The sequence below is a fragment of the Schistocerca nitens genome, chromosome 7, assembly GCF_023898315.1.
Source record: "Schistocerca nitens isolate TAMUIC-IGC-003100 chromosome 7, iqSchNite1.1, whole genome shotgun sequence".
In the NCBI taxonomy this organism is placed as follows: Eukaryota; Metazoa; Arthropoda; class Insecta; order Orthoptera; family Acrididae; genus Schistocerca; species Schistocerca nitens.
In genome coordinates, this window is record NC_064620.1 from 388756357 (window position 1) to 388768465 (window position 12109).

The following is a 12109-nucleotide window of genomic DNA, read 5'->3' on the forward strand; positions in this document are numbered from 1 at the left end:
TACGATTTTTACCCTCCACGCAGCCCTCCAGTACTAAATTGGTGATCCCTCAATGTCTGAGAACATGTCCTACCAACCGATCCCTTCTAGTCAAGTTGTGCCACAAGCTCCTCTTCTCCCCAATTCTATTCAATACCTCCTCATTAGTTATGTGGTCTACCCATCTAATCATCAGCATTCTTCTGTAGCATCACATTTCGAAAGCTTCTATTCTCTTGTTTTCTAAACTATTTATTGTCCACGTTTCACATCCATACATGCCTACACTCCATACAAATACTTTAAGAAAAGGCTTCCTGACACTTAAATCTATACTCGATGTTAACAAATTTCTCTTCGTCAGAAACACTTTTCTGTCATTGCCACTCTACATTTTGTATCCTCCGTACTTGTACAATCCTCAGTTACTTTTCTCTCCAAATAGAAAAACATCATCTACTACTTTAAGTGTCTTATTTCCGAATCTATAATCTATTACTCTCTGCATCACCAGATTTAATTAGACTACATTCCATTATCCTCGTTTTGCTTTTGTTGATGTTCATCTTATATCCTCCTTTCAAGACACTATCCAATCCGTTCAGCTGCTCTTCTAGGTCCTTTGCTGTCTCTGACAAAATTACAATGTCATCGGCAAACCTAAAAGTTTTTATTTCTTCTCCATGGATTTTAATTCCTACTCCAAATTTTTCTTTCACCCCCCCCCCCCCCCTTTACTGCTTGCTCAATGTACAGATTGAATAACATCAAGGATAGTCTACAACCCTGTCTCACTCCCTTCCCAACCACTGCTTCCCTTTCATGCCCCTCGACTCTTATAACTGCCATCTGGTTTCTATAGAAAATGTAAAGAGCCTTTTGCTCCCTGTATTTTACCCCTGCCACCTTCAGAATTTGAAAGAGAGTATTCCAGTCAACATTGTCAAAAGCTTTCTCCAAGTCTACTAATGCTATAAACGTAGGTTTGCCTTTCCTTAGTCTATCTTCTAAGATAAATCATAGGCTCAGTATTACCTCACGCGTTCCAACAGTTCTACGGAATCCAAATTTATCTTCCCCAAGGTCGGCTTCTACCAGTTTTTCCATTCATCTGTAAAGAATCTGTGTTAGTATTTTGCAGCCGTGACTTATTAAACTGATAGTTCGGTAATTTTCACACCTGTCAACACCTTCTTTCTTTGGGTTTGGGATTATTATATTCTTCTTAAGGTCTGAGGGTATTTCGCCTGTCTCATACATCTTGCTCATCAAATGGTAGAGTTTTGTCAGGACTGGCTCTCCCAAGGCTGTCAGTAGTTCTAATGGAATGTTGTCTACTCCCAGGGCCTTGTTTCGACTTAGGTCTTCAGTGCTCTGTCAAACTCTTCACGCAGTATCATATCTCCCATTTAATCTTCATCTACCTCCTCTTCTGTTTCCATAATATTGCCCTCAACTACATCACCCTCGTATAGACCCTCTATATACTCCTTCCACCTTTCTGCTTTCACTTCTTTGCTTAGAACTGGTTTTCCATCGGAGCTCTTGATATTCATACAAGTGGTTCTCTTTTCTCCAAAGGTCTGTTTAATCTTCCTTTGGGCAGTATCTATTTTACCCCTAGTGATTCATGCCTCTACATCCTTACATTTGTCCTCTAACCATCCCTGCTTAGCCATTTTGAATTTCCTGTTGATCTCATTTTTGAGACGTTTGTATTCCCTTTTGCCTGCTTCATTTACTGCATTTTTACATTTTCTCCTTTCATTATTAATGCCAGTTTTGTTTCTTCTGATAACACTGTCCTCCTGACTAGTCTCTGCCTGGAGATCCGAATGGAGGACTATTTTTCCTCTGGAATATTTTACCCATCATTATTTAACCATACAGTAAATCTGCGTGCCTGTGGGAAAAATTGTGGCTGTAGTTTCCCCTTGCTGATTGCAGTACCAGCACAACAAGGCCATTTTTATTAATGTTACAAGACCAGATGAGTCCATCATCCAGACTGTTACCCCTGCAACTACTGTAAAGGCTGCTGCCCCTATTCAGGAACCACAAGTTTGCCTGGCCTCTCAACAGATACCCCTCCATTGTGGTTGCACGTACAGTATGGCTGTCTATATCACTGAGGTGTGCTTGCCTCCACACCAACGGCAAGGTCCACGGTTTATAGAGGGGAGGGGGGGGGGGGGGGGGGGCTAGCAAGTTTATGCATGTAAAACTACGAGTGCTGCTCTGTCAGTTTTTTAATCAGCATTAATGGATTTGTGCAACTACTATCATATAGTGGTGTTTGAGTCTTATCCAAAGGTTTTAGAGTATTGCATCAGATGGTGTCATGAAAATTCAGTAGTGTTGTTCCACAGCCCACTCATCTGACACATGATCTTAGTCCATTAATGTTTAACCCTTGCTTACAATCTTGTACCCCATGAATATTTCCACTCTGGACCCACTTGCCAAAACACTTCGCCGCCACATGTTGCACAGTTATCACAGTCATTTCCTATCTGATCCACTTGTAAAAGCAGTCATATTGTCTACTAATAGGGCTGTAATTAATGTGCATAGTTTCTATGTGGGCATAACAACACATCTTATCCAGGTCCCACCTCACTGTCGACCATTTCTGTCTCCTCCGCCCCCTCAACCCTGCACCTTCCACCACCCCAACCCCCTCCTCCCCGCACCCCGTGACCATGGCTGCCCCCTTGAGGAATTGGTCCTACCCCTCTCTTCTTAGGGTTCCGGCTCCCCCAACTCCTTTGATCAGTTTCCACTCCCTTCAACCTGTTCCTGCTGTTCTGGCAGGTGATCTGATCCCGAGGTCATGTTTGTGTGTGCCAGTGAAAGTAAGAATTCTTTGAAAATGTAGATTTTGTTATAATATTAGTTGCGGATATATTAAGGATGTTGCAAAGTTACGGGCTGCACACGTAAATGTATTGCATGCTAGAATACACATAACAGTGAAAGAAACCAAGACTGGTAGCAAGTGTAGGGACATCGACAATAATCAATGATAATGCACAATAATGGGCAATATTTTAATAAGTACCATGCTGAATTTGTGAGAAATGTTAAAAAGTTTGATGTGATTTACTGAAGACAATTTGCTGCTTATCTTTCCAGAGAAATCTGAAGCAAAAGAAGATGTTGTTAAACTAACTGAGGAATTAGAGAAAGTGAAACAGAATTTAATCATTGTTGATCAGAAAAGAGAAATATTAGAAAAGGAATTAAGTGAAGCTGTGCAGTCAGCTTCTGTTAATACACTCCAGGCACGAGAAGAAATTTTGCACAATTTTGGAGAACTGATGGAAACAGAACTGCAATGTAGTATATGCAATGAGTTGTTTGTAGCTGTAAGTATTAATTTTTGTTCAGATCTTTTTTTTTTTTTATCACTTTACTGTACTGGTTGATACACTCCTGGAAATGGAAAAAAGAACACATTGACACCGGTGTGTCAGACCCACCATACTTGCTCCGGACACTGCGAGAGGGCTGTACAAGCAATGATCACACGCACGGCACAGCGGACACACCAGGAACCGCGGTGTTGGCCGTCAAATGGCACTAGCTGCGCAGCATTTGTGCACCGCCGCCGTCAGTGTCAGCCAGTTTGCCGTGGCATACGGAGCTCCATTGCAGTCTTTAACACTGGTAGCATGCCGCGACAGCGTGGAGGTGAACCGTATGTGCAGTTGACGGACTTTGAGCGAGGGCGTATAGTGGGCATGCGGGAGGCCGGGTGGACGTACCGCCGAATTGCTCAACACGTGGGGCGTGAAGTCTCCATAGTACATCGATGTTGTCGCCAGTGGTTGGCGGAAGGTGCACGTACCCGTCGACCTGGGACCGGACCGCAGCGACGCACGGATGCACGCCAAGACCGTAGGATCCTACGCAGTGCCGTAGGGGACCGCACCGCCACGTCCCAGCAAATTAGGGACACTGTTGCTCCTGGGGTATCGGCGAGGACCATTCGCAACCGTCTCCATGAAGCTGGGCTACGGTCCCGCACACCGTTAGGCCGTCTTCCGCTCACGCCCCAACATCGTGCAGCCCGCCTCCAGTGGTGTCGCGACAGGCGTGAATGGAGGGACGAATGGAGACGTGTTGTCTTCAGCGATGAGAGTCGCTTCTGCCTTGGTGCCAATGATGGTCGTATGCGTGTTTGGCGCCGTGCAGGTGAGCGCCACAATCAGGACTGCATACGACCGAGGCACACAGGGCCAACACCCGGCATCATGGTGTGGGGAGCGATCTCCTACACTGGCCGTACACCACTGGTGATCGTCGAGGGGACACTGAATAGTGCACGGTACATCCAAACCGTCATCGAACCCATCGTTCTACCATTCCTAGACCGGCAAGGGAACTTGCTGTTCCAACAGGACAATGCACGTCCGCATGTATCCCGTGCCACCCAACGTGCTCTAGAAGGTGTAAGTCAACTACCCTGGCCAGCAAGATCTCCGGATCTGTCCCCCATTGAGCATGTTTGGGACTGGATGAAGCGTCGTCTCACGCGGTCTGCACGTCCAGCACGAACGCTGGTCCAACTGAGGCGCCAGGTGGAAATGGCATGGCAAGCCGTTCCACAGGACTACATCCAGCATCTCTACGATCGTCTCCATGGGAGAATAGCAGCCTGCATTGCTGCGAAAGGTGGATATACACTGTACTAGTGCCGACATTGTGCATGCTCTGTTGCCTGTGTCTATGTGCCTGTGGTTCTGTCAGTGTGATCATGTGATGTATCTGACCCCAGGAATGTGTCAATAAAGTTTCCCCTTCCTGGGACAATGAATTCACGGTGTTCTTATTTCAATTTCCAGGAGTGTATATTACTGCCAACTTGTATGAGTCAGTATGTTTCATAGTTAACACTGCTCAAAATGTTGTAATGGAATTGAAATTGTCACAAATCATGCCAAAGATTACATAATATCAGTTCTTAGTTTTAAGACACATTTTAAAGAATTTTTTCATATTGACAGTCTGCCTCCATAGGATATCGGAGTGCTATGTTGAGGATCTGGGTTCAGTTCCCGGTACTGCTAAGGATTTCTCCTTGGTAAGATGAAAAAGGGATGTACCCAGGATCATGAGGCCAGTTGAGGACTTGCATGAATGAGTAGTGGTTCAAGGGTTTGCAAAGCTGACAATATTTGGGAGAGCAATGTGCTTATTACACCCTGCTCCATACCCCATCCAGTGTCACTTTAGGCAATTAATGACATAGCAAATGGTTAACAGTGTGTGTTCCTAAGGGCCTGATTGTAGAATTAGTTGCTTAATTTGTATTCTGACTGTCACAACCCTTACGAAACAGCTTATACATGGAACTAAATTATTTCATGGACAAAGGATCTGATGACGCAGTGATCAGTATGCTGCATTACCAATGAGGAGGTTGTTATATTGCCCTTCCAACCAACCAAATTTCAGTTTCCAATGGTTTCCCTAAATCGTTTAAGTCAAATACTGGGATGATTGATTTGAAGAAGATGTGGCCGATTCCTTTCCCTTCCCTTCACTTCCATTAATTTGAATTTGTGCTCTATCTTTAGTGATTTTGTCATAAATAGTATCTTGCTCTCTGCCATCCTCTCATCGCTCTCTTCATCAGAACAACCTCTTGCCCCAACCCAACTGCTGTGCCAGTGTAAATTAATGCAGCCAGGTTCACATCATAAAAGTTGAGGGTCAAATTAATATTGTTAGTGATTGAGGCATGATGTTTGGAGAAAACTTTTGCAATGAACATTGGGAAGAGATTTACAAAGCAAACCGTGTTGTTGAAAAATTACGCTCTCTCTCTCTCTCTCTCTCTCTCTCTCTCTCTCTCTCTCTCTCTCTCTCTCACACACACACACTCTCTCTCTCAAAGATGTTTTCTCAACATTTTGAATCCATCTCCCCCAAACAACAACAAAAATGATGATAAAATATAATCTGGGCAAGGAATAAATAACACGTGGAATATAAATATTTTGTGCTTGAGTGAGAACAACATGATTAGTCCAGAGGATAAGCTGTAACAGCGAGTAGAAACTAACTCAAAGTAAGTATTGTAAGACTATCTAATTTGTCATCAGAAAACAACTCAGATCTACTGTACACAAAAATTTAAATGCTCTGAGAATGAAACAAACTGCCTGAATTATTATTAAACAATAAACAAAAACAGGCTAATAAAATTGACTTATCTAGTTACAAGTGGAGTACAAGCTACAACACATTGAAGGCACTGGCCAGCAGTTTCCTCACATATGTAAGAGTCATTGCAATTGTTAATAAACAACTAAATTGAGATGTCTTAGAGTTACTACAATATTCACACGACTGACATAATTTTAAAAAATTAGCAATTAAAAACAGGCTACTGTGTTACTAAAAAGTGGCATTTATTTTGCCTGTAATAGTCTCTGTTGCTATGTACCACAATTCCCTCCAGGGGGCTCATGGTTCTTTCGTGAGTTTGCACAGGTTGTTCAATGGCCCCCGAGCTGTTGTCCCCGATTCTTCCTTCCCAGGCTGCATTTCCTTCCCAGTGCCCCTCCCTCCCAGCCCTCATTCCTTCCTCTCTGCCCTCTTCTTTTCATCCTACATGTTTGGTCCCCCTTTGGGGGTTTGACCACCACTTCTAATTTTTTATTCTGTACTGTGAGCCATTTGGGGAAGAAAAACTCCCTCCCTAGCAACTACAGTGTGGAGTGGATACCTTGCCTCCTTTCCCTTCCCTCTTCCTTTTCCCACCGTAGGCCACCTCCGCCCCTCCCTAGGTCACCAGCACTTGTAGCCAGTCCATATGGTAGGGCAATTCGTAGCAAAAAAAAACTACAGTGTACATTTTGCTGCACATCAAAGGTCTATCACCCCCCCCCCCCCCCCTCTTTCTAAAGTGCCAGGAAGTTCTGCGTCGGTGTATAGAACATAGACCATTGAAAGGATTGATAACTTTTACAGTTCCAAGGGAAAATCTTAAGGAAAGCTGCTGTCACTTAACACGGAAAACGTGTGTTTTCAACCAGGAAAAACTGTGTTTTTTAGCCATAATATCTGGGAAAAATCTGGAAATTTTTTTTTACTTGTTCATGTATACACCCCAATTTTCCCCTCTCAATGGACAGAGCGTATTGTAGTTCCTGCCCTTGAGCCTGGCAAGGATCCATTGTACCTTAATAGTTACTAGCCAGTCAGCCTGACCTATATCTCCTGCAAGTTACTTGAACCGACCATGGCTCATTGGCTCTTAAAATCTTGGGATCTCTTATCTTCTTACCAGTATGGCTTTCAGGACGGACAGTGATTATATACTTTGATTTGAAACTACAGTTTGAATCAATCAGAGACCATCCCTCCCAAAAGCCACACTGGTAAGAAGATAAGAGATCCCAAGATCTGAGGACCCAACTGAGCCACCAAGCCACCATTGGTTCACATAATTTGCACTGGATGTTGGTCAGACTGATTGGGTGGTAACTATTAAGGTATAATGGATCCTTGTAAGGTGTAAGGACAGGAACCAGAATATGCTCTCTCCACTGAGAGAGGAAAATCGGCTTGTATACATGAACAGGGAAAAAAATTCCTGGATTTTTCCAATATATCTCACTTAAAAAATACAGTCATCTTGTTGCAGTTTTCTTCAATCTTGTGTGTGTGTGTGTGTGTGTGTGTGTGTGTGTGTGTGTGTGTGTGTGTGTTTTTTTTTTTTACTTGTGGCTTTCATTGGTCTCCTCTGGTCTGTGTATATGGATGATTGGGCTAACTTCCACATGGTGGCCCCTGCAGAGCGACAGATCCAGGGTGCCATCTGGTGTGCACACTCGTACAATTTCCAGTTTTCTCCCCTCAAATTGAGGGTGATGAATTTCTGTTGCCATATTGTGGTCCATCCTGATCCGGAGCTCTACCTCGATGCGCAGCACCTGATGGTGGTTTCCCAGTTCCATTTCTTATCCGGAGCTCATGGTCTAGTTGCTGCCTCTGGATTGAGGGGTCCCGGTTTCGATTCCCGGCTGGGTTGGGGATTTTCTCCGCCCTAGGACTGTGTGATTGTGTTGTCCTCATCATTTTGTCATAGACCGGGAAAAGTGGTGAGAGTGGACAGTGAAAGGATTGTAAATTTGTATGGGTGTTGATAACCAAGCAGTTCAGCACCCCACAAATGAAATATAATCATCATCATTATCATTTCTGTTTCTTGGGCCTTCTTTTTGACAAAAAGCTTACCTGGTTGCCCCATATCCGTCATCTGAAGGTTTGGCTGTTTTCGTAAACTCAGTGTCTGTTGCCCTTATGGGATGCGGATCGTTCGCATTAGTTTCCTCATCTGGACTATGTTTATCAAGTTTATGGATCAGTTACCCCTTCCGCATACCCCAGTTCCCCGCGACCCTTTTGGGGCTTTACATCAAATCCCTTTTTGCTCAATCATGGCCCAGTTCTTGGGAGACTAACCCCTTATCTAATAAACATCACGCAATTAAGATGACTCCCACCACAAGGTATTCATCCCTCCTCTTCCTGCAGTGGGAATCTGTCATCCTCTGCCATCTTCATATCGGCCATACAAGGTTGACCCATGGTTTCTTACTCTGCAGTGAGAGCCCTGCCCCCCTCCCCTCCCTGTAGTTGCAGTACTCCCCTCATGATGATCCATATTTTGCTGGACTGTCCCCACCTGTTGGCCCAATGCTCTAAGTATACCGTCCTTCCTTCCTTGCCCAGGTTGTTAGCAGACGACCCTTGCATGGTTACATCCTACCTCATTTTTCTTTGCCAAAGTGGTTTGTCCTTTAAGGTTTAATTTCTCTGGAATTTGAGTCCCTCAGTTAGTGTTGGCATTGGTTATGGAGGCCGTGGCTTTGCGCCCTCACCGGCCAGGTTCTCTTCGCCTTTTCCCTTTGTTTCATCTGGTCTTCTGTACAGTTTTGTTTCGTCTTTTCTTGTTTCTTCTTCCCTTGGTATTGTCCCCATTGTGTCGTGAACATGGTACGGTGTGGGGATCGTGATGGGACAGTGGTGGTGCTGGTGCTCCGACACCCATGCTCATCCTGTTTCCCCCCGCTCCCTCCTGTTCTTTCCTCTTTCTGCTGCCCTGATGTTCCTTTTACCTTTTTGTTTGCCCGTTTTCCCTTCCTGTTGACTGGACTTTGCTGTTTGTGTTGTTCCTTCCTTAGTCTCTGCCACATTCTATCATGGGACCAATGACATTGTTGTTTTGACCCCGCCCTAGTCAACTAACCAAGCAGCCAAGTAATTAAAATTCTATCTTTGGATTGATCAGACAGCTTGTGAACCATCTTTGTTATCAGTCAGTGGTTTATGATCTATTCCTTGAGTGACTTAAATATCTGGTAATGACATCCAGCTATAAAAATGGATACAAACAAATCACTTACAGAATCATTTAATTCTTTCAAGAGCTCCTTTTTTTTTTTTTTAAGTAAAGAAAAAGAAAAGAAAAAAAAGTGATAAAGTGACCTCCTATAGAATACACACTTTTTAAAAACACAACTTTGTAACTGCTTGTCAGTATAGGATTTGGAAAAATATTGTCTGTGGAAAGAGAACCACAATGATGACCTAATAGATAAAGCATTAGTAGCTAAATTATTGATATATTATGTGACCTTGCCAAGTCTCGTAGTTCACCAACCATGATATTCTAGTTGGTATGCCAGTACATTGTGAGATTAATGGCTCCTTTTTATGTGGAGAATGGAAAGCAGTGAATCACATTGACTGACTACACCACAAGAATAATACTAAACTCGAAATGGCGAACATAAAAAATCAAGTCCTACAAGGATAATGTCGGATCTTCTCCTGTTTCTAACTTACATTAATGTGCTTCCAGTGTTTTTACAGATTGTTCAAAAAGGTAGTGTTCACTGATGACACAAGCATATTAACACTCAATCTCAGAAACTAGATACAGCCTAGACAATAGCCAAATTGGCCTACAGCTGGTTCACACAAACAGAACATGTCTTGATCTCGTGAAAAGTGTTACTATACATTTTGAAATAAATAAAATGACCTTCTGGTATCAGAAATAGGTGTAGGTCAGGTGCTAAAAGAAATTCTGTGTAAAATTCTTTGGAGGTTATGCGCAGAAATGGAGCCAACACAGAGATAAACATGTCATATTGAAATGCTTGATTTGTTTAAAAAATGTTGAGATGAGTGTATCTGTGTTTTCTTAAAAGCAAAATGCCAGGATCCTGGCTGATTTTGCATACATTCGCTCTCTGTTGTCTTTTGGAATTATCATCTGGGCTAAAGTAAAGGAAGTATTTATCTGGTTAAACTGAGCAGTAACAGTGTGTTAAGTGTGTAACCAAAGACCTTGGAGAGACCTCTTCAAAGACTGGGGTGTTCTTACTAACTTTCCAGTACATTTACTCCTTAATGGTGTTCATTGCTAATTGTAATTGTATTGAGATAAAATGATTTATTTAATCACAGTAAACGGTAGAAAAAAAATGATTGCCATATTGCCAATGTGTCCTTTTCCAGAGCTTCAGAATAGGGAATCTGGAATGAAGTTCTCCCAGCAGCTTCAGCTTCTATCTGACATATAGGATGAAATTGTGAATCCCTATAAATTAAAGTACAAAATGAAAAATATCACTTCTGCAAATTGACTTTTTTAAATTCAGGAATTGAAAATTTTGAGGTGTGTGTCAAGTAGGAACTGTCATTGTTAATGGGATTCTGTTCTTACTGCACACAGATAAATCTTATTCTAAGATGAGTATCATTGTGCTCATTACCATTAATCTAGCAGTAAGGGATAAATATCAACCACTAAATACATTTAAAGCAGCACATTTTTCAATCTCCACTGTTTTGATTTTGCTGATGATTTTGATGATTTTTTTACATTAAACTTGTTTGTTAGTTTTAGTAAGCATAAATAGTATGTGGAAATTAAATGGCAGTTAGTTATTAATGCTATTGTAATAACCTACAGAGCACAACCAGTAAATGAATGAAATAAACTGTAACAGAGTCATTAAAGGTTTAAAATAAGTACTTGCTGTGATCAAACAAAGTTTTGTTATGTCTTTGGGTGGAGAGATAATTTTAAATAAAATACAGTAAGGAGAGTCTGCCCTTTGGTGATACTTTATATGGAATTTTTTTTTTCCCCTTAGGCTACAACTTTAACGTGCAATCACACATTCTGTAAGTTTTGCATAAGTGAGTGGAAAAAAAAGAAAAAGGATTGCCCTGTCTGCAGGAAGCCAATTTCTGCAGAGTTCAGGTCACTTTCACTTGATAATTTTATAAACAAGATGGTGGAAAACCTTTCGGATGATATGAAGAAGAGGAGACAGGAGTTAAAAGATGAAAGACAAGGTACATACTTTGAATTATTATTATATGTTCAACTTTCAACTTTTTGTGTGGTCTTGGCTTTCTCTTAGTTCTGTGAAGATATATTTTGCAATAGACATTTTTCTCAACATAATTCATGTTTAAACTTTAACTGTGAATGCACAGGCCACAAGAGCAAGTATGGCTTCGTTGTTTTAGGGGGACTGAGAGTGACATAGTTTAATGTAAAAGTTTGTACTTTTGTTATTTGAACAGAGTGTCTGCTTTAAATTTTATACCTTCCGTTTTCTCCTTGTGCACTGAAGGTACGTTACCTCTCAAGCAACCATTTTTTACTTGTGCAGAGTACCTCCAAGTCAAGAAGTGATCAGGAACAATACTTTTGTAGCTGTTAATTTCCATATTTTTCAAGAAGTTGTGCAGTTTGTTCACTCTTAATGTTTTCATCTATACATTAATTTAAGCAAATCTTCTGAAATTATAATATTGCTTTGTGTTTACATAGTGCTTCTGAAGTAAGCATAATTTTTTGTTAATTAATAAGTGGGAAAGTAGGTCCATTATCTCCCTCTGCCTTTATGGTAAGTTCTAAGGAAGCCATTTCATAATTCTTGCTGTTAGACTGATTTTTCATTTCTAATATTGATTTATAGAATGTAAATGTTGAGAATAGTTCTGTTTGTCACGTCACACCTCCCCTTTCCCATTCATCACCAGCTCCCTGGCATTAGCTGCTTAGTTGCTGTTATCCATGTGTTACTAA

At 41.8% G+C, this 12109-nt stretch overlaps 1 protein-coding gene across 1 annotated transcript in view; it reads left to right on the forward strand.

The window, feature by feature from the left end:
- The window catches only part of LOC126195168 (E3 ubiquitin-protein ligase rnf8-like), a 151071-nt gene that overhangs the window by 82490 nt on the left and 56472 nt on the right, over window positions 1-12109 (forward strand). The window contains exons 8-9 of the mRNA XM_049933680.1: window positions 3115-3347; window positions 11163-11367. Coding sequence (XP_049789637.1) covers window positions 3115-3347; window positions 11163-11367 — 438 coding nt within the window. The remainder of the gene's footprint in view (window positions 1-3114; window positions 3348-11162; window positions 11368-12109) is intronic.